Raw genomic sequence first — 20869 nt, 5'->3', positions numbered from 1 at the left:
TTGTTTTCAATGGAGTCTCTCAGACCACTCGAAAATCGCTTCAATCGAGTGCCTATCTTTCAGCATTTAGCGCATCTCCTCAATAACTGGGAGGGCTAAAAGCCAGCATCGAAAAGCTGGAAACGAGAGTAAATCGCGGTAAAGCAACGCAATCGAAAACCTGGCACTTTTCCGAATGCCTGTGTGAGGGAGGCCTTAATGTGATGATGTACATTAAATGTTAATCCAAGCCCACACATGCGTAAGATTTAGAGATGAGTGAGCATACTCGCTAAGGGCAATTACTGGAGCGAGCATTGTCCTTTAGTGAGTACCTGCCCGCTCGGGAGCAAAGATTCGGCTGCCGGCGCAGGGGAGCGGTGAGTTGCGGAGGGGGGGGAGAGATCTCTCCCCCCCCCCCCCCCCCCGACACCCGACCCTTTTCTTCCAAGGTACTCGCTAAGGACAATGCTTGCTCAAGTAATTGCCCTTAGCGAGTATGCTTGCTCATCTCTAGTAAGATTACTACGTATTATGCGTGCAATGTACGGTAATTCGCGTAAGAATATTGTAATATGCGAGCGAAAAAAAAGCAGCATGTTCTATTTTGCCGCGTATTGCGCATGAAAGAGCCTGTTCTCTTTATGGCGCTTAATCAACACCACGCATACACAATTACATAAGGGTGGCATTTATACACGCCGTTGCAAAGAGACAACTCGGAAAGTATAAACATAAAAAAAGGGAAGACTGTGCATAGCGGTGTGCGTGAGATGCACTGTCACGTGTAGTACAATATCGTTGCGATACGCAGTGAAAGGCCAGGCCCACAGCCGTAAGACCCTGCGTGACTGACCGAGGGTTTTACATATATGGCTGTGTGAGCCCGGCCTTAGTCTTTACCCAGAATACCCCTTTAACTATTTTTGGAATGTAAATGTGCTAAATCAGTGCCAGGTTAATCCCATTACTCTGTTTTATAACTTTTCCATCATTTTAAAAAGTTGACTCATCATCTAATTATCGTTTGTAGGTTGCTTCTTGCAGATAATTTTCAGCTACGTTCCATGTAAGTCTGACTTGTTCTTCTACACCTTCTGCTATTGTGTTGCGGTTGCTTTTAGAACTCGGCCACCACAATACAATGTTAGATTTTTGCAGCGTGTTCCATGTTGCTTCTGGGATTTGGAATCATGAGGTCATTCTAACTTCATTTGGATGTAAACGGTTTCTTTCCAGTTGGATTTGTGTACGTCACCTGTGGGAGGTGTAGATCTGTTTTATAGACTTCATCATAGGTATAAATGTCTACTTTTCCATCTAATGATCTTTTACAGTCCCTCTTATTGTAGCAGATTGAAAACATCTGTTTGTAAGATCTGTTTAAAAACTCTGCCGGTATCTTCCAAACTGTGTGTGAGCCCTTGTGTATTTGGTACACGCATATCATGTGCCAAGCATGTCACATGTTTGGCTGCACGCCAGAGAAATGTTCAGACACCTGCTTAGAGGCTCGTCAAGAATACACTGATAGTTGCTGTAAAAATCCCTTTTTAATAAGATCTAGCTGCTTCTCTCTTGACATTATCGGTTCATGCTCCGTTTTTAGATTTGGATCTAGTTTCCTACTGAAAGTTAGAAAATGAAACAATGTCTCAAAGTTGGTGAGAAATGATTTTAAAGGGGTTGTTCTTGTGTCATTGTATTCTATAATAAGGACAACTGTGTTCTCCAAGAACAAAACAAACTCAGGCTGTTTATACGGCCGCTACTTGGTTTACCCCATTGTTTCCAACTTGTACAGCTGAAAGTGGGGGCCGATCCCCCACAACAGACATTTTTGGTAAATTTTTTTTTTTTTTTTTTAACTTTTGCCCATTACATTTAACAGGGATTGGTAACACCACTGTTTGTTTTAGTTCTATACCATTACCGTGGGATAGAGATGAAAATTGTGCAAGAGAGGGAGAGTTGCTTCTACTAATTTATATTATTACATCTTTAAACGAGCAGCGGATTTCACGCTAATTCTACAATGTTTCACAATAGAAGAGTGGTGGATATACGTTTATCCCTGGTGCCTCTCCTTGCATTGATATAGTCCCTGCTGTTCAAAGGACACAAACGTGGCGAATAGTCCGTCTGCCTGATGATAGCCTATTTCTAAGACAATGCTTACATGATGGAATATTGATGTAACAAGTACACCCTGGTGTGAATAATGGTCTATCACTTATTAACTGATGGATTTTGTAATCTGGCTGGAGATGGCCAGAGTCTACTGTCATGTTTATATATTCCATTTCTTTGATCAGATTTTTCCATCGTTCATCTTAAGTATTTTGTTTTTGAAGCATGTCCTTTATGTGAACTCGAACTGGAATGCTTGGAGATTACAGCTGGAATACCTTAAACGATTAACATTTATCTATCACAACTTTCACAGATTTAATCACTGAAGTCACAAGATACTATGACAACCACCGTGGGATGTACAGCAATGCTCTCTTTACATAGATGCCCCGCGCTCTGTTCGTTGAAAAGGATGTTGCCATTTTGGATAAATGGAGCTCGTTCTACTTCAAACGGCTATAGCTCTGGTTCTGTCGGATCTACTGACATGCTTTGGTCTTGTTTTAAAGCGTCTTCGCTTTAAGATGAGACCAAAAGCTTGTCTGTAGCACCAGCAGAACTTTAGTGACAGCCTATTGAAGTAGGATCGGGAATTCTCTCTATGTGCTGAGCAGTGAGGTGGGGGGGATCTGGGACAAGCAGGCAGGAGAGAAACCTTTTTTTTATTATTCTTCCTGTCCTCCTTTTCCAAGGGAGGGGTGACATGGACTTTCGTTCATTTATTACCCCCCCCCCCCCCCATATCAATTAGAGAACATATTTGCTCTCTGATTGTTACATGTTTTTTTTTTCCAGAAAAGCAGTTAGAGGATGAGGACTGTGCTCGTCTAATCACTTCTCTAGGCAATTTAATCCTGCAGATGCCAAGGTCATTGCTGCCAAAACATCTAAGTGTTTTTATGAAAAAATATTTTTTTAAATGTTTTTTTCCCCCTTACACATGCTTTAACTATTGAACACATTGAAATAATAAAGGAACCAAAAAAACTGCACATAATTGGTATCACCACATACCTAACAACCTGTGCTAAAAAAAATAATACATTATTTATCTAGCACTGCAAATTCCATAAAAGAAAAACTCACAAATAGTCACGTTCTATTCAGCTTAATTTCCCCAAAAGGGATAAAAAGTAATCAAATAGCCATATATACATCAAAATGGTAGCAATAAAAATGTATCCCGCAGAAAACAACCCTCCATAGACTACTGTGTTGACCAAAAAATAAAAATGCTATGGTCTTGGAATGTGCCACTAGGAAAAAAACTTATTGTGTAAAAGCGGTGTATTTGTCCCAATAAGCCAATTCTCAGCCCCTGTAGAAGAAAAATGACTCAAGCACCAATGGACATGTGTTGATTTGCGCTCATTACATTAAAAATTCGGCCCATGTAAAATACCTTTTGGGTGGTTTCACATCTGCCCTTGGGGTTCCGCTTACCAGCTCCATTCAGAGATCAGAAAAGTGGAATCCCCGCAGCTGAACGGCTCAGTCTCAGGACTATAATGGGGTCTGTCCGCTTACGGCCCAGGTGCCCGGCTTTTGGCCAGAAGAAAAAGTGCTGCATTTAGCCTTTTTTTTCTTCCGGTACTTTTAGCCGGATTTGTGATAGAACCTCTGACAGTAGGTTCCAACACAGATGTGAAAGCGGCCTTACTTTGTAAGCATTTGTCTAACCTCTCTTTTACGGATTCGGAGTCGCCGCCTGTGATAGAATGCAGGGCTACATTTACAAATCTGCAGGATTCAGAGCTGAAATCTCCCAGCACTCCTTGATGATCAGCATTTGCACAGACTATGCTCTGGTGACTTGAACTGTACAATAATCTGAAGGTGGAACGTCTAACTGGGCTAAGCTGCTGTGGATGTATCTCCATATGCTTATTTGATTGTTGGCTGTCCAGTAACTAATGTAGCTGCCACTCAGGACCAGCGCAAGATAGCTTATAGATGCTCCTTATGCCTTGTCAATCTGTTTCCTATACACTATTTTTTTTCATGTAATTTGCCTTGGTAGGTTACCATTCACATTGTAATAACTGAAATCCATTTACACACACAGATGATCGCTCAAAATTCGGCAGAAGCTGACGATTTTGAGCAATCACTTTGCATTAGCTACTAATGGGCTAATTAGCCCATTAGTAGCTAACTAGCTTCATTTGCATGTATTTAGAGAACAGTGGGCAGTCTGTTCTCTAAATACATCACTGTTGGTCTCCAGCAGGACAGCAGCTGAAAGAATGTTATCAGCGCTGCCTAGGGAGAACTCAACGTGCGGTCCCTCTTATCAGGGATGATGTATATTAAACTGAGCTGAACTCGGCAATGGACGAAAAGTGCACGATAAGTGCATGATGGGTGCATGTTTACACACAGATTATTGCTCAAAAGATGGCTATTTACAGACTCTGATTTCCCTGCTGTTTTTCACAGATTCTTAGAAACTGATTTGTAAATTTTGTATGTTTGGCCATAAATCTTTATCCTACCTCTGCAGCGATAATTATATGCTGCTCTTTGTCCCATGAACAGGTGACGTCCTAGCTACCATATTTCAGAGGGTCAGACAAGCAGGCCTGCTATATTTTACGTACCATACTATATAAAAGCACTGCAGTGGTTGACCCCCGTCGTTGTATTTACTCGTCTACTGATTTCCATCCCCTTACTATGATGACCTCAGTAGGCGATCTAGGAGCTGACTATGGCAAGATGCAAGACTGCAATAGCCGAATTCACCCACAGTGTAGACGAGCAAACAGTGCATGTATTGTTACATGATCACACGACTAAACAGAACATCCTCTCTGTTTCTGACAGTCTTCCACTAATGTTTGACTATACTCTAGACAACGGGACGCTTCATCGACAAGGAAGAACTTGCTGAGAAACTGCGATATTGTATTGGCTTCTAATCCCCAAGGAAGAAATGAAATAATGGAGTGATTGATACTTACAGCCAAAATGCTTAATTCGGCGAGTTCTGAATGTTAGTTTCATTCAATGAGCCAACATTTAAAATGGAATTGTGTGCTAGATGGCTAGTTACAGTCTCTATTTACAGTGTATTTTTATTGTAGTAGTAGTATTGCAATAATCAGTGCTGTGCTTAGATTAACTATAACTGATTAACTAGATAACTAATGATATGCCTCCAGCAGGGCTCTATAGCCCATAGGCAGACAGTGCTGTTGCAACAGCCCCCCTATAGCATACGTCTGTCTAGCTCCCTCCCTATGATACATACTACAGGGGAGATCTTCTCTCCTCCCCATAGGACTACTGCACCCCACAAAGCCTTTCAGGACGGAAAGGAGCGTGTTCGTAAAATCTTTGCGTTGGGCACACCATTCTGTTAATCTAGGAGTTGACACTACAGTTACATCACCTCGTCGTTGAAAGGAAAATTCCTCTTTTGCTTACTATTAGGCCGTAAGCGTGAAACGCTGTGTGGGCCGCGACGCGTTTTACAGCTGTTGAGCTGGTAGTGATCCAGCATAGGGCTGCGTAGGGCAGCGAAATTGTACTGCTTATGACGGCGTATCTCATGCGCAGTCTACCTGTTTGTGTTTTTTTTTTTTTTTTTCTCCCACACCTCTGGGATACGCAGTAACTTGCAGGCAATCCATTACATTGCCTTACGCAGTTCCAATCACATTAGCGTGTTGGAATTGCGTAAAATGCAACTGCAAAAAAAGAACACAGCATGTTCTATTTTGCCGCATATATACGCGAGATAGAGCCCTTGTCCTCTATGGGTGTGTGTATATACATGCGCCCACATGCAAGTACATTGCATACAGGCAGCATGTATATGCGCTGTCAAGTGAAGGCACAGAAACTATAATTGGGGGGGGGGGGAGGCGGGGATACTTTGCATATCAGCAAGCATGATATACGCTGTAATGCGCAGTACAATTTTACCGCCAAAAGTGGCAGCACGCAGGGTCATGGCCAGCTCTACAGCTGTAGAAACACTGCGGAACCCCAGCAGCATCTTGCGCTTATGGCCTAAGGAGGAGTTTGCGTGAACCATCAATCAAGTATTTATTTTAAACTAGCGCTGATCTTGTTGATTAGCGCTCACTTAATGTTTTTACTGAGTCCAATGGTAGCTGTAATGGAGATGATCGTTAATACGGTCGTTCATCTCAGGCCGGTCTCACATGACTGAATTTAAATTGCGGAATTCACAATCATCGCCCATGCGGACAATCCAAGGTATTCCGCAAACATTACAAAGCTAGAACATTTGCATATTCGCTCAGGTGAGCAGATAGCGATTGGGATTTCCGCAAGCGGAAATAAAATCGCAGCATATTCTATTTTTGTGCAGATTCTGCACGGATGGCTTCTATTGAAGTCGATGGCGAGCCCCCTCGGTGATCCGCAGTAACTACCGTAAACTACAGGTATGCGGGGTCGCCGGCCACCGTCAGAGTTCTATTCTTTGAGTGGCTTATTAAATCAAACTACTAATGACTACTTGTCTGTTTGTATGTGAGTGAGTCTCATAGCTCGGCTCCCTGGCGATGTCATAGCCCCGTCTCCTGACGCCGCTATGCAGGTCCTAACACACTCAGAATACAACTAAGCCGTTATGTCAGACACAACTCAACGGTCCTGACAGGAGACACTGACCTACCGTCACCACAGAGATCTGGCGGGCTGAAGGACCTGTGGTGATGTCACTGCTGTGGGAGGAGTTTGGGAGTACTCTATACTGGATAAGCAAACAAAGTACCAGGACCTGTGATGTCACTGTCATGTGATCACCTGTGTGGGTGGAGTCAGGGATCACATGACCAGTGGCTGACCACTGTATCCAAGAGCTGTGTGTGTCATGTGCAGTCAGCATAAATGTAGTAGAGCTGCGAGTGGCTGTTTGTCTAATGTGCTGTGCGTGTAATATGTATAGTCAGCATGAATGTATGTCATATAGCACAGCTGTGTTTGTAATGCGCATGTCACGTAGCAGAGGTGAGTTTGCAACATGCGCATGTACCGTGGCACACCTGTGTCTGTCACACACATATAATGTATCAGAGCTGTGTTTCTACCATGCGCATGTCATGTACCAAAGCTGTGTCTGTGACGCCCATGTCATGTAGCAAAGCTGAGTTTGTAACATGTGTATGTACTGTGGCACAGCTGTGTCTGTCACGGGCATATAATGTAGCAGACCTGTGTTTGTACCATGTGCATGTCATGTCTGTCAGGCGCATGACATGTACCAAAATGAAAACAAAGATCTGGTACCGTGTTAGTCAGTAGAGCAAAATGTGATTGTTCTCAGCAAGAGAAACGACGTAATCTTGTAGATATGATACCTTTTAATGGCTAACAAAAATTTCATGATGTAATAATAGCGAGCTTCCGAACCAACGCAGGGTTCTTCTTCAGGCTTATGGATTGGATCTGAAGAGGCATGGATATTTATACACACTTATAACATACATACTTATGACAAGGCACAGATATGGATGTGATTGGTTCGCACTTAAAAGGAATTCTGCAACAGCAAACAAACTTTTTTTTTGTCTAGGCACTGATAGCGGAGTGAAAGTTTTATGGTCCCTAAATTACTGTTGGAGGGGGGAAAGTCCCGTTTCGGCGCGGGACAACCCCTTTAAGTTAAGTTCGTCTCTGGTAACAGACACACAAAGTGGTTTGGGGTGATTTGTTGATGCCCATAGAAATCTGTAGAGAGGAGGGGGTTATAAAGGAAGACCGCAGCAGAGACTTGCACAGTCGTGGCTGCTGGAGCTAATGGTGTGTGTGACTGTGTTACAACTACTGGAATGACTTCTACACTGCTCAGTACTTGCCATCGTGTTCTCTCTGATTTCATCATTTATGAGTGTGCTACAGAAAGGGAGAAGAATCTTTTTTGTTTTTTTCCTCCTCCATGTGCAGTGTATATAGAAGACAGGATAAAAGACATATTTTCCACCAGCTCAGAGAGAACTGAAAATTAAATATATAGGCTCTAGCAGCGGTAAAGGGTGAAATATTGGTCACAAATGGCACTGTCCCTCTTGTAGACATGGTCGTTTATTTTGAAAACTCAGGTACGCTTTAAATTTGACTAATTTTCGAATAGTACAGGGCCCATGCTATCCTTTATCCGCCCCTGATACATGTCATTAAAAAGATATTCAGTCTTGGCAAGTTATCCCCTAGCCACAGGATTTTTCTGCTGCAGAATGGGCTACAGTAAATCTGCATATGTTGCAGATTTCACCCTTTGAATAGCAAATCTGCATGTAACCGCAGCAGATTGTATGGACGGCTTTGAGTGCCCTTTGCTCTTATTACATCAGTAATCCTGGTTGTAAAACCATGTTAGACATTAGTTCCTTCCAAGTCTCCTCACTGGTTTTTCTTTTGCAGGAGTTGAAGGGAACCTGTCACGTCTCCACAGTAACATGATGATGATTATCCGTTCAGTCACATCCAACCTTTGGTCCATCTATGGATCAATGTTCTCCACACATTCCTGTATTTCACCGCTTCTTTCAGTTCCGCGATTGACAAGTCCTTGGTGGCCTTGATTGTATCTAGCTATCTTCTTCTTTGTCGTCCTGATCTTCTCTTCCCACTGACCTTGCCAAGTATCAGTACTGTTTCCAGTGATTTAGCACGCATCGAGCGTCCACAAAAAGAGAGCCGCTGTTTGATTTTTGCCTCTAGTGATATTTTCGGTTTGGCGTGGTCTAACACTACCTTGTTTGTTGTCATGGTGGTCCAAGATATCCGTAGCATTCTCCTCCCGCACCAAACGCATCAATTTTCCTTCTGTCTGTCTTTCTGAGCATCCAACTTTCGCGACCATACGTCGTTATGGGAAAGACAATTGTATTGACCAGTATAATGTCCTTGCTTTTCTAGATCTTTTCCTTGCATTGCATTCCTACCAAGTGTAATCCGTCTCTTGATCTTGGGTCCAGATTGCCCGTTGCAATCGATTTGGTTCCAAGGAAGATGGCTTCTTCGTTGTTAATTTTTATGTTCACTGTACCGTTGCCTACCGCAGTCATGACTTTCATTTCTTTCCTTTTACACTCGTCAGATCCTAAAGTTTGCTCACAGCATGAAAACCTGACTTTTTTTAGAGTTCCGTACCCTTCAATAGACTTGTATAGGAGAGCGCGCACACACGGGCCATGCAGTGGCTTCAGAGGAGGACCGCGCTGGATTGTAGGCGCGGGAGTATAAAAAACATATCACTCGGCTCCCTGTCACATCGCCTTATAGTCTATTAACTTAGTTTATGGTGCTGTGGGGACATGGCAGGTTCCCTTTAATTTGCAGAACTTCTGTCACATGTTGTAATTAACTTTTCTCACTTGTATTCCAGCATGTGATTTTTGTTTCCTATTTTCCATCCCAAGCACTTTAAAACGCTGCAAGCAAAAATTGCATGTCAGAAAGCTGAATGAATGCGGCTGTGGTGGAAGCGGACGCCTGCAGCTTACCGTCCACGTTCCCCTGCTTAAGGCCAGTTTCCCCGGGGACTGAATGGAGAAATGACCTCTTGGGGCCCTTTTACTCGGAACAATATCGTCCAAAAAGTTGTTGGATGGCGCACGTTTGTACGATAATCGTTCAGCGTAAACACAGCCAACGATTGAATGATGTTGCTTGCTGCATGCAATTGCGTGTGAACAGCGATCGTTTAGTCGTCTGCGTTTACTGGTACAGTGAGTGTGAACGATTTGTAAATGCTATTCCGAACGAAACTGCAAATGACTTATCTGCCTGTATAAATAGGCTGCACTAACGAACCCTGGCATCGTTAGTTTTATCAATTCATCACTCCGTGTAAAAAGAGCTGTCTGTGCTGTGCTCTGTATGTTAATTTATATGAGAGTTACAGAAACAGTCAAGCAAGTATTTGGGGACAGGTATGGGAGCCAGAGGTGAGATGAGCACCTGCCAGAAATTTGGAAATGCCCCTTTACGCCGGCTGCACACGAACGGGTTGGAATCCGCATGCGTACTTGTCATTTAGTTTTTTCTTCTGTACTGCGGATAGACCCGGACATCCGCAACACAATTTTTTTTTTTTTAATTCTTGGAATCTGCGAAGCGACTGAGCGGAAAATTCAAACAAAAAGAAATCTGTAAGGCTGGATTCACACGAATGTATATCGGCTCGGTTTTCACGCCGAGCCGATATACGTCGTCCTTATCTGCGGGGGGGGGGGGGGGGATGGAAGAGCCAGGAGCAGGAAGTGAGCTCCCGCCCCCTCTCTGCCTCCTCTCCGCCCCTCTGCACTATTTGCAATGGGGAGAGGCGGGATGGGGGCGGGGCTAAGTGAAAACAATTTGCCCCGCCCCTGTCCCTCCTCTCCCCATTGCAAATAGTGCAGAGGGGCGGAGAGGAGGCAGAGAGGGGGCGGGAGCTCACTTCCTGCTCCTGGCTCTTCCATCTCCCCACCCCCCCCCCGAAGATGAGGACGACGTATATCGGCTCGGCGTGAAGACCGAGCCGATATACGTTCATGTGAATGCACCCTAAGACTGACGTGCGCAAACCTCATCATCAACTACAAAAACCGTCTGACCGCTGTGCTTGGCAACAAGGGTTTTGCCACCAAGTATTAAGTCTTGTTTGCAGAGGGATCAAATACTTATTTCTCTGTGCAAAATGCAAATAAATATATATGTACATAATTTAGACAATGTGATTTTCTGCATTTTTTGGGGGGGATAGTCTTTCTCTCACTGTTAAAATTAACCTACCCTAAAAATTATAGACTGTTCATGTCTTTGACAGTAGGCAAACTTAGAAAATCAGCGAGGGATCAAATACTTATTATCTTCACTGTATGTGATCTCTCCTCCCTCCTACTGCAAATTTGTGGGTTTGCTGCTCTTTTTCCTCGCTGTGAGATCCTTCTCTTCTCAGGTCCTGTTTACATCAGTGCTGGAGGTTCCTCCAACCGGAAACTGATTGGACCTCTTAAACTCCACATGGTTTATTCAGTGCAATTTTGTTTCATCATGTGACTGTTCCATTCAGCCAGCGGGTTCAATTTTCCTGCTCCCCATAAGGCTGGGGTCACAAGGGACCGAAATCCCATGAAAACGTCGCAGAATGACCACACAGAAATACCGTGAAATTTTTCGCAAGAGAAATGCACCTTCAAAACCCGCTGCCTTTTGCCGTAGATTTTGAAGCAGCTTTGCCGCCTGCGTTCTGCTGCAGCCGTCTCTCCCCACAGAGAGAGGAGAGAGGCTGCTGCGCAAACAAGGAAATAATTGACATGCCGCAAGATGATGCAAATCTCGTCCACTTTGCTGGCTATCCCGAGATAAAAAGCTGTGGGCGGATTGTCCGTGTGAACCCAGCCTAACCATTCAAGAAAACAGGCCTTTTAGTGCTGATGTGAGCGAACCCTCATACAGCTGTCTAGGTTTACAACCTCGACCCTCTCCCTGCTGATATCTGTAACACTGCGCTACTGTGTGACTTGAGAAGGATAAAGCATAAGAGCAGACACGTTAAGCCCTGAACTGGCAGCAGCAGGAGCATTGTGCTGTTGGATCTATTTTGCAATCTGCAGCACAGCCACCTAAATAAAGGAGTTGCACAGACTCTACAACAGTAAAGTTGTGAGACATTCTGTTATTGAATACTATTTAGAAAGTTTCTTGATTTTTGTTTTTAGGAAGTAAATAGACTAAAAAAGTAATCCGTGCTAAAATAGCCTTTAGTAATCTATGAAATTGTTATTTGGATGTCTATCATAGTGGTCCCAGCTACCAATCTTAATTTTCCCATATCATCCTGTGGGCTTCAAGAGTTTTTTTTGTTGTTGTTGTTTTTTTTAGTTTGAAGAGGTTTTACAAGTCATGGACTGAGCTGGTGTTCTCCTTTAATGCCGCACCCAGGAAATGGATTTTATCCAAGTGAAATTCCAGGACCATACTTTAAGCTAAATCAGTACAACCTTTGGCACTGCAGCTGTTTCTACTTCTGCCATTATTTGGCAGCTTCACTGGATCTATAAAGAACTTTTGTTTTTGGGATTACTTTGGCTTTGTAACTTCTTGCTTTCTTCAGACTTTTAAATAATATTTAGAAATCCGTCCTTATTTATAGAATGACTCTGGTCCGTGTACCTTTTTATATATAGCCTGATGTAATTTAGGAGGCTGTAAATTTGTTGCTTACTTGAAACGAGATCTGAAATGCTTCAGAAACTGTCAGAAGCGTTGTCTGCTATGAGAAGTATGAGTTATGCTATTGGTTTTGCAGTGTATTTGCACTAACAGAATAGACACAGCAGGGATTCTAGTTCCCTTGGGCAGCGAATTAAAACAATGCAAGGATTGTGGGCAGAATTTCTGCTTGCTTCTGTAGTTTAATGTTGACCTTGTGATTCAGAAATGTTAGTAAATTACCTTTTTCGGAAGCATTACCTGAGTACAAGAGATGTTCTAGGAACCAGAAAATGTAAATCAGATTTCAGGATCCTGTGGTGTTTTTTATATTTTTATCATTCTGCTTGTTTTGTTAACGTTTTAACATTTGTGAAGTTCTCTATATTCGGCAATTTTTATATGAAGTTTTGTATCCCACTTTTCTTAAAATAAATTGGAGGTAGCAGTCCGGCGAAAACACATTTTTCCATCCCAGCCCCCTCACCTGATTGTCCCCCACCCCCCACCCCACCCCACCCCGTAAACAGCATGTGTGATAGTCCACTCACCAGAACTTCCTGTATGACGAAGTTGCATGAGCTCTGGTGAACCTTTGAGAGAACAGAAAGTTAATTTCCAGGGGGTCACCATGAGATCACATGACCCAATTGAAGGGAGTTTTTTAGATAAAAAGGAATAGCTAAATAAGGTAGTACTCGTTGACTAATATGTACTGGGGAACTAGTTACACAATGAATGGAGAACCTATTTCAGTGGAGTGTCTCTTTAAGAAAAAAGTCCATAAAATGATTTTTTTAATAAAACTTTTGGGTTGGAGGGGTTTCCCAGGCAGCACCACTGATCAATGCCAAGAAACATCAGGGGTCAGAGCAACGCCCGTTGATTTCAATGAGAGCTGCGCCTGTAATTACAAGTGCCAGCCACTACAAAGGGGTCAGAGCAGCAGCTTCCTCTCTGACCCAGGTATATCCCAGCACTGCCTGGACAATCCCTTTAGTTAGGCTGCCTGTCCATGGGCATTGCACTTCAATGCCGCCGATTTCCGCTGCAGGAGAACCCTAAGGCTGGGTTCACGGGGGGCGGATTTGCCGCAGAAATTCCGTGCGGAATTTCACCATGGCAAATGCGCATGCGACCGCTAATCCCGGGATTAGCCAGCCATGTGGACGAAATTTCTCAGAAATCTCGTCCAAGCCACGCCATGGAAAGCTTTAGACAACGTGATTCACCGGTGATTTATCGCCAATAGAGTTGAGCAAACATACTCTGCTGAGCTTGATGCTCGTTCGAGTATTAGCGTACTCGATGGTGCTCGTTACTCGAACGAGCATCAAGCCGTGTTTGACCCCACCCCAGTTTTTGGTTCCTCCCCACTGTGACGTGCCTGTTTGGCCCCTTCCCGCCGCGACGCAGCGCGCGTCATTGGCAAATTTTTTGTCTGGCAGGCAGGAGGGAGACGAAGAGACTAACCTAGAAAAAAAAAAAAAAAAAAGCTCGGCACCCGGCGTCCCACATACAAAAATGCTTGAGTCTCCCATTGTAGTCAATGGGGTTCGTTACTCGAGTAGAGCTCTCGAATTTTACGAAAAGATCGACTCGAATAACACGGACCCAAGCGTTTGGGTGCTCGCTCATCTTTAATCGCCAACGAATCATCGTCCGTGGACATACAGCCAAAGTCACCGTGATTTTCTGTGATGAACCTATCCTTATGATAGGTAAATCGCGGCATGCCACAATTTTAATATGCGAGTGGAAAATCGCAGCGGATTTCCGCTCGTGTACATCAAGCTGTACTTTCCATAGTTATCACACCCCCCCACCCCTAAGAAAGTGGTTGAATTTTGTGCAATATATAAGCAGAGCCTCCAATTGCCTACTACATAGGAAAAGCTATAGGTGTTCTTGGACTAGGTATAGTTGCAGTTGCACCATTGGAATCTCACTTCAAAGCTTTTTATATGACCAGCATCCCGGGTCTTATCTCCTAAAATATTGCTATACTTCTATATTTTGATTGGCTAACTCGTCTGCTTTTTGGTTTTCAGGTTTATCTACAGCACAGAGGAAGTTTGCCCATTCACTAAGAGATTTCAAGTTTGAGTTCATTGGCGATGCAGAGACTGATGATGAGAGATGTATTGGTATGTTGAACCTATTTTCTCCGTTGGCATGTGTCTCTGTGGTGCTACCTTTTTTGGTTGACTTTACCCAATATTATATTCCAGATGCATCTTTGCAGGAGTTTTCTAATTTTTTACGAAACCTTGAAGAGCAGAGAGAGATAATGGTGAGTTTCATGTGCTTTTTAAAGAGTTGAACTTTATTTGTGACAAAGAAATTAAAGGGGTTGTCCGATAGGCACTCATTGACAAAAAAAAGGGGAAAACAATGCTCCAAGAAAGGAGTTATTGGAGTCGAATGAAACCGTGTGTGACTGTAGTGATGATATATTGCAACATTAGCGCAAAAAGCTAAGTTTATTGGGGAAAGCTGTACAATTCAAAGGAGGCTCTAGTACCCTTAGAGGTATTTTTGTATATTGTCACCACTGGAAGTGTGGGTGGAGACAAGATACAGTCTGCTTGACAGGATGGCCACGCCCCCCCTCAGGTCCTGGCAGTCAGTAAGAGCCGCAAACCCGCCGGCAAAGCGCCGCCTTCTTTTCCTTGGACTGGGCAGTGGCTGTGGACAGTGAGGGAACGGTGGCGGCAGAGCAGCTTCCCCGCCGGCCTCCTTGCACTGGGCAGCAGCGATGAACACAGGGAAAGTGGCACCAGGAGCAGCACACTGCTGGCTTGACAGTGACTGAGTGAGGGAGAGGGACGGGGAGGCTGTGCAGGAGGCTGTAGGGCAGCGGGGGCACAGCATGAGCAGGGGATCGGCGGCAGCACAGCGCTGGGCGAGAGTGGGTGAGGGAGGGGGACAGGAAAGGGGAAGCAGTGCGGAAGGCTGCAGGGGAGCGGGGACACAGCATTAGCAGGAGGGAGGGAGGCTGGAGGGGAACGGGGACAGCGCTGGGTGATAGTACGCCTGGCATGGAGGGTTATTTTCAGTGTTGGGGTTGTATTATCAGCTGTAAATGCTTCCATGTTCATGAAGCGGGCTCTGACATGGAAGGATTAACAGCTACTAATGTAATCCCTTACACTGAAACAACCCCTTAGCCTAAGCCGCCATCCCACCATGAACTTCATCCCCACGCTGCTAGGACCTTTGAGCACCTGGCTGCACACAGCCGATCAGCAGCGTGTGGGCGTGCACTTGGCGGATAAAGCCCATGACTAACACTCCACCCATTCTGTTGGTGGTGACCCCCGGGCAGGTTGAGGTGGTGTGACATCTAGGCAAAGGCATTCCTGGAAAACACTAATGCACGGTACAACCTGTGTGTGGATGAGCATTCTCCCGGTAAAATTTGCCTGTTGTAGGCCCTGCCCTGCCATGAGAGGCAACATATGTGGCTGTAGGATTTCCAGCACATAGTGACTGAGGGACAATGACAACTCAGAGATTCTAGGGGTGATTGACTGTCATATGCAATGGCTCCATAGATCATCACACCAACAGTTTGGGCAGTGTGTTGCTCCACAGCAAAGTCAAGATTGTAGCACCCACCATGAGGCCTCCAATTCCAAAACTACCTTTCGTCAGGTTCCAAACAGAATGTGCAATCCTCGCTAAAGACAATACGGTTGCATTCCATTGCAATGGAGCTGGGGTGTTATTGGCGTGACACGTAATGGGTGCCATGACACCAAATTTCCTTCTGCCAAGTGCCTGAAAAAGGTCTGAGCAGACAAATGGGTCTGTAAGGAAGGTGTCGTATATGTTTTGATGGTGGGCATCAGAACTGTTGGATCTGCTCTTGCTTGTCAATAGATCAAACAATCCTCTCTACGGGTGGTCTGTCTGGGCCGTCCGGCCCCTGTTCGTCATGTGTGCGTGCCGTCGCATAACCAATAGCCTAGATAGTCAGCAGTTCGTTGAAATAGCGGTCCAGCTTCTCAATGATAAGCCTACTCTCAAAGACTGTTAATTGGGCAAAATATCTTTGAGTGCATCATAGAGTTATGTCTAGCAGTCAACGAGGCACTCTACACAAAAGTAGCTTCTAAGAGCCATCTTATAGGGCAATGGGCAAAGCACGTTTACGGCCTGTGGTGACGAGCCAATGTCTAATTGGACCACAGTGGTAATCCTTAACGCATCTGCCTGAGTCAGTTTTGCAGCAATCCGACATTCTATTTGGGAGCATTATTTTTCGGTCAATGAGTGTATTAAACATTGGTCACAGTTGGGGCAGGGGAGAATGATGGATTAAAAAAAACACATTGCGATTAACGCAAAAAGTTGGAAAACCCCTTTTAATGTAGTGTTTGTGTTTTGATTATTTTTCCTACTGGAATAAGTGACTAATTATTATGTTCTTCCTGCCTTAGAATTGAAAATGAAAATGTTCATTTAGACAAGCTTAGAAACCTTTATATATTCTTTAGAAAGGATGCTATTGTATTAGAAGGGAAGGAAATCCTCAGCCTCGGGACACGCTCGATGGGTAAATACCTTGTTACTGAGGATATCCCATGGTAATCTGCAGCCACATAATAAAGAGCTGTCATGTAGAGCAAAGTCTCTTACAGCTATTCACTCAGTATTAACAGTAACATCCACTTATTTATATTGCTACCTTTCTGCTCTGTGATCATTGCCGAAATCCATCTAAACTGAGATAATTCACATAATTGAAAATGAGAACATTTTGATACAATTCAATTTAACATCAGCCGGATCTTCATGTTCAGCAGTGAGTGTACAAGCTATCCGTATCCAAGAAGTGCAATGCACGGTACGACATGGGTGAAATAGTAGATGTAGGAAGCCATCTCCCCTTCTACAGCACATCCCTTATGTTTGCAGGTCTAATGTCCACAAAACCGCGCACTGAAGGGGTAATGAGCGGGTATTGCAGTAAGCCCATTTAGACAACCGCTGTCTTCCACATCCTCCCTAATAAATATGGATACAGATATCTGACAAAAGCTTATTTTGCCCGGGAACGGCAATCTTGAAATCCAACCTGCCCAACGCATCACACAGATCATTGTCCACTGATCTTAACAAATTCAGCGGGTTTGAAGGCCTTTTAATATGCGTGATCAACTTAAAGTGAACTTCTTGGCTATCTGGATATGTCTGTTTTAGGAAATACTTGTACTCCTCATAGGCATCTTTTCTTACTGCTGTTCCTTAGTCCTAGAAACATAAGAATACATTAACAATTGGGCGTTACCAGTCCCTGTGCTACATGGGTGCAACTCCCCACAGACCACACTGATTGCACAGGGTCAGACCATGTAGGGACACCATTAGCAATGTATTCATGAAGTTCCTAGAGGAATAACAAGGGGGTCGGCACAATGCATAGATCTTAGAGAATATGCTCCAGAATTGTTGTTTCACGGGGTATACATATTTAACATTTTTATACCAAAATAGACATACGAGGAGAGCCGACAGTTCTTCTTTAACCCATGCCTGCTGACTTTGACTTGCACACAGGGTTCGTTAAACCAAGCCTGTTTTCAGGCTCAGAACATTGATATGTAAGTCAGTACCTATAGTAAGGGAGACGAATGCGCCCGCTGCCGTCTGAACCAATGCTGGTGTGTCCCAACTTGTAGTATGCAGCGCAGGAGGAAACCACTGAAAAATGCTTCTTTAACTGTAATGACATAAATAATTTTTGCAGAAAAATACATTGATTGATAAAAGTGCACTAATGTGTAAATTGTCAGTTTCTTTCCAAATTAACTGTCAGCAGAAAAAAGGTAAAGTACAAATATCTGATCTTGCTAGAAGAGAATCCTGCTGCGTCATATACCTAGTATAGAAGGAGCGGCAGTTAAGGCACCAAGTATTTGCACCTTTTACTTACACTACTCACTATTAAGATTAATACTTTCAAATTGACTGAGGCTGCCCAATTGCAACACTATTTGCATATTTTCTGTGTTTTATCCTCCTCTTCTCTAAAAGCAAAGATTTGTGAACCAACCTAACGCTGTTGTGCTTGGCCTGTAAAAGATTGTTGATCATATTAAATGGGGTTTCTGAGTTGTACAATTTCTGTAAATCCAGCCCCCCATGCAGTAAAATAACAAATGGGCATATACTCTCCTCTCCCCCATCCCGCTGTGTCCCATAGCGCTGCTCCAACTCCTCCCCTGTGATGTCACGTTTGAAGGCTGCTGCAGCCTGATTGCTGCGCTCTGTTATTGGCTGCAGCGCCTGTGACATCCTGTAAACGGGGCGAGACTGCAGCCTATACACAAGCACGGAGGACCGAGCAGCGCTGTGGGACACAGCGGAAGAGGTGAGTATATGCGTATGTATTGTTTTACTGTATATGGGGCTGAATTTACAGAAATTGAACTCTGAAAAGTCCTTTTATGGCAAGCATGCATTCTGCAAACAAATAGACCAATAATTTAGTCACATTTCACCTGAATTGAGCCATTTGTGATTGGATATCCACCCGCTTCAGTTATGACTCTTTATCACTCTTCATTAGGCACTAAGTGTAAATGAGACACTGATCAAACCCTTGGAGCGATTTCGGAAAGAACAACTAGGAGCGGTTAAGGTAGGAGGGATGGATATTTTTCTATCGTATGTAGTCGCATGCTATTATTATTTGCATATTTGACCTGTGAGACTCAGTGGTATCCTGCCAGGAATTTAGCTTTATCCTATAATTCTGGTCCCCTAATCAAGGAGGTCTTGCACTATTCTATCCTTTCCAGGGATTTTACTAGACTCTTGCAACACACTTCTGTAAACCTCTGTTTAACATTTTTTTTCCTTGTTGGGCTGACGGCTTATACCCATAAATGTATTTCTACTTATTTACTATGTTTCCTTTCCCCTGTATAAAAAAAAAAAAAAGTTTGCTGTTTTTGCGATCATATGCTTATTATTCAAAATATTAGGTTTGGAACTAAATATTTTATATTAATGGGGTTTTCTGTGAGAAATTTAGCTGCCAGGAGGAAATGTAAAATAAAAAACATTAGTTACCCTTTAACTCCCCCATGTTTTCAACGCCAACATTACCGTGGTCCTCGCCTGTTTTTGTTTGACTTCCTGGATCAGTACCATATATCCATATTACCGCTGCAGCCAGTCACGTGCCATGTGTGCTAGACTCTCCAGTACTGCCAAGACCGCTGAGGCCTGTGATGGACTCCAGCTGACATGTGGGTGTATGGTACGCCAGACCGATGGGGACCACTGGAGCATCGGCTCTAGAGATGTGGGGCATTTAACAGATGACTAATGGATGGTTTTGTTTTTTTTTGTTAATTCACAGCATTTCTTGTGTTTCACTTATTTTAAATTCCTGAACAACTTGTTGCAGCTACAATTACTCTAACTTTCTTACATTTTGCTATGAACAGTGCATCTATTAACACTAAATGTGATCATCTTGTGTATGGGACCCCCAGCTCTCCTCCAACAGTGAATACTGAGAGAAAGAAGGATTGGGCATGTTGGGTTTCAACATACCCGATTCTTTTGTTGTTTGACGAAGTAAACGGTCGCCTCTTGCAGTGGCTTAATTGGCTCTCCCTATCAGGAAAATATCTATTGAGTGTGTGTGTGTGTAATATATATATATATATATATATATATATATATATATATATATATATATATATATATATATATATATAGTGTGTGTGTATATATAATATAATCACACACACACACACACACACACACACACACACACACACACACACACTGAGAGGTCGGGAGGAATAGCTGTCTGCCAACAGTTGTCTGAAGCATATGGCCAACTTGAAAGGGCATTTGAAGACCGCATCTTCCACACTTTGTTACAAATATAGTGGTCCAGTTTCTAAAAAAAGTGGTGTAACCATGAGTGTTGCAGTTGTGACAGGGCTCTTAAGACAGGGGCATAGAGCGCCCCCCCCCCCCCCCCCCCCCCCTGGCACTGTGCCTACAGCATCCAGGAGAAGGCCTTCATGGCCTACATAACTCGGGCCATTTTGTGGACTTATTTCACTATATTCATAACATTTTTCCTAGCCTTACTGCCTCCTGCTGCTGTCCTGAGCACTCGACTCCTCCCTTGGCTCATCCTGCATGGAGAATAGCTGGCTGGGGGAGGAATCGGGTGCTCACTAATGTGAGATAGGCCGGGAAGATGTAATGACATGAGTCCAAATAATAGCCGGAGTTGCAGTGTGGGGGCTGGACTGAGGGAGGGGTGCACAGGCACATAATAACTTGGTGTGTGTGTTTAGAAGGGGCCACTGTGTGTGTCAGGGCACAGAAGAGGCATTAAATGTTGCTGGAGGATAGGGGGAGTGTGAAGAGACAAGACATGATTAGAAGTCACCTCCCGGATGGTCTGGAAAGGGATAGAGAAGAAAAGCACCAAGCAGATGTCAATGAGCAGAAGAGATGCCACCTATGATCACTGGAGGTAACTCCACTGTAATCACTACCCCTGTATAGAATTGGCATCGATCGTTGCATTATTTGGAGA

The 20869-nt window shown here is 43.8% G+C and overlaps 1 protein-coding gene across 2 annotated transcripts in view; it reads left to right on the top strand.

The window, feature by feature from the left end:
• Positions 1-20869, top strand: part of ARHGAP10 (Rho GTPase activating protein 10) — a 227108-nt gene that overhangs the window by 37364 nt on the left and 168875 nt on the right. For both annotated transcript variants that reach the window (XM_066573663.1, XM_066573664.1), the window contains exons 2-4: positions 14340-14435; positions 14520-14581; positions 18866-18937. In XM_066573663.1, coding sequence (XP_066429760.1) covers positions 14340-14435; positions 14520-14581; positions 18866-18937 — 230 coding nt within the window. The remainder of the gene's footprint in view (positions 1-14339; positions 14436-14519; positions 14582-18865; positions 18938-20869) is intronic.

Source organism: Eleutherodactylus coqui, chromosome 7, assembly GCF_035609145.1.
Source record: "Eleutherodactylus coqui strain aEleCoq1 chromosome 7, aEleCoq1.hap1, whole genome shotgun sequence".
In the NCBI taxonomy this organism is placed as follows: domain Eukaryota; kingdom Metazoa; phylum Chordata; class Amphibia; order Anura; family Eleutherodactylidae; genus Eleutherodactylus; species Eleutherodactylus coqui.
This window is presented reverse-complemented; position numbering and strand designations above follow the sequence as displayed.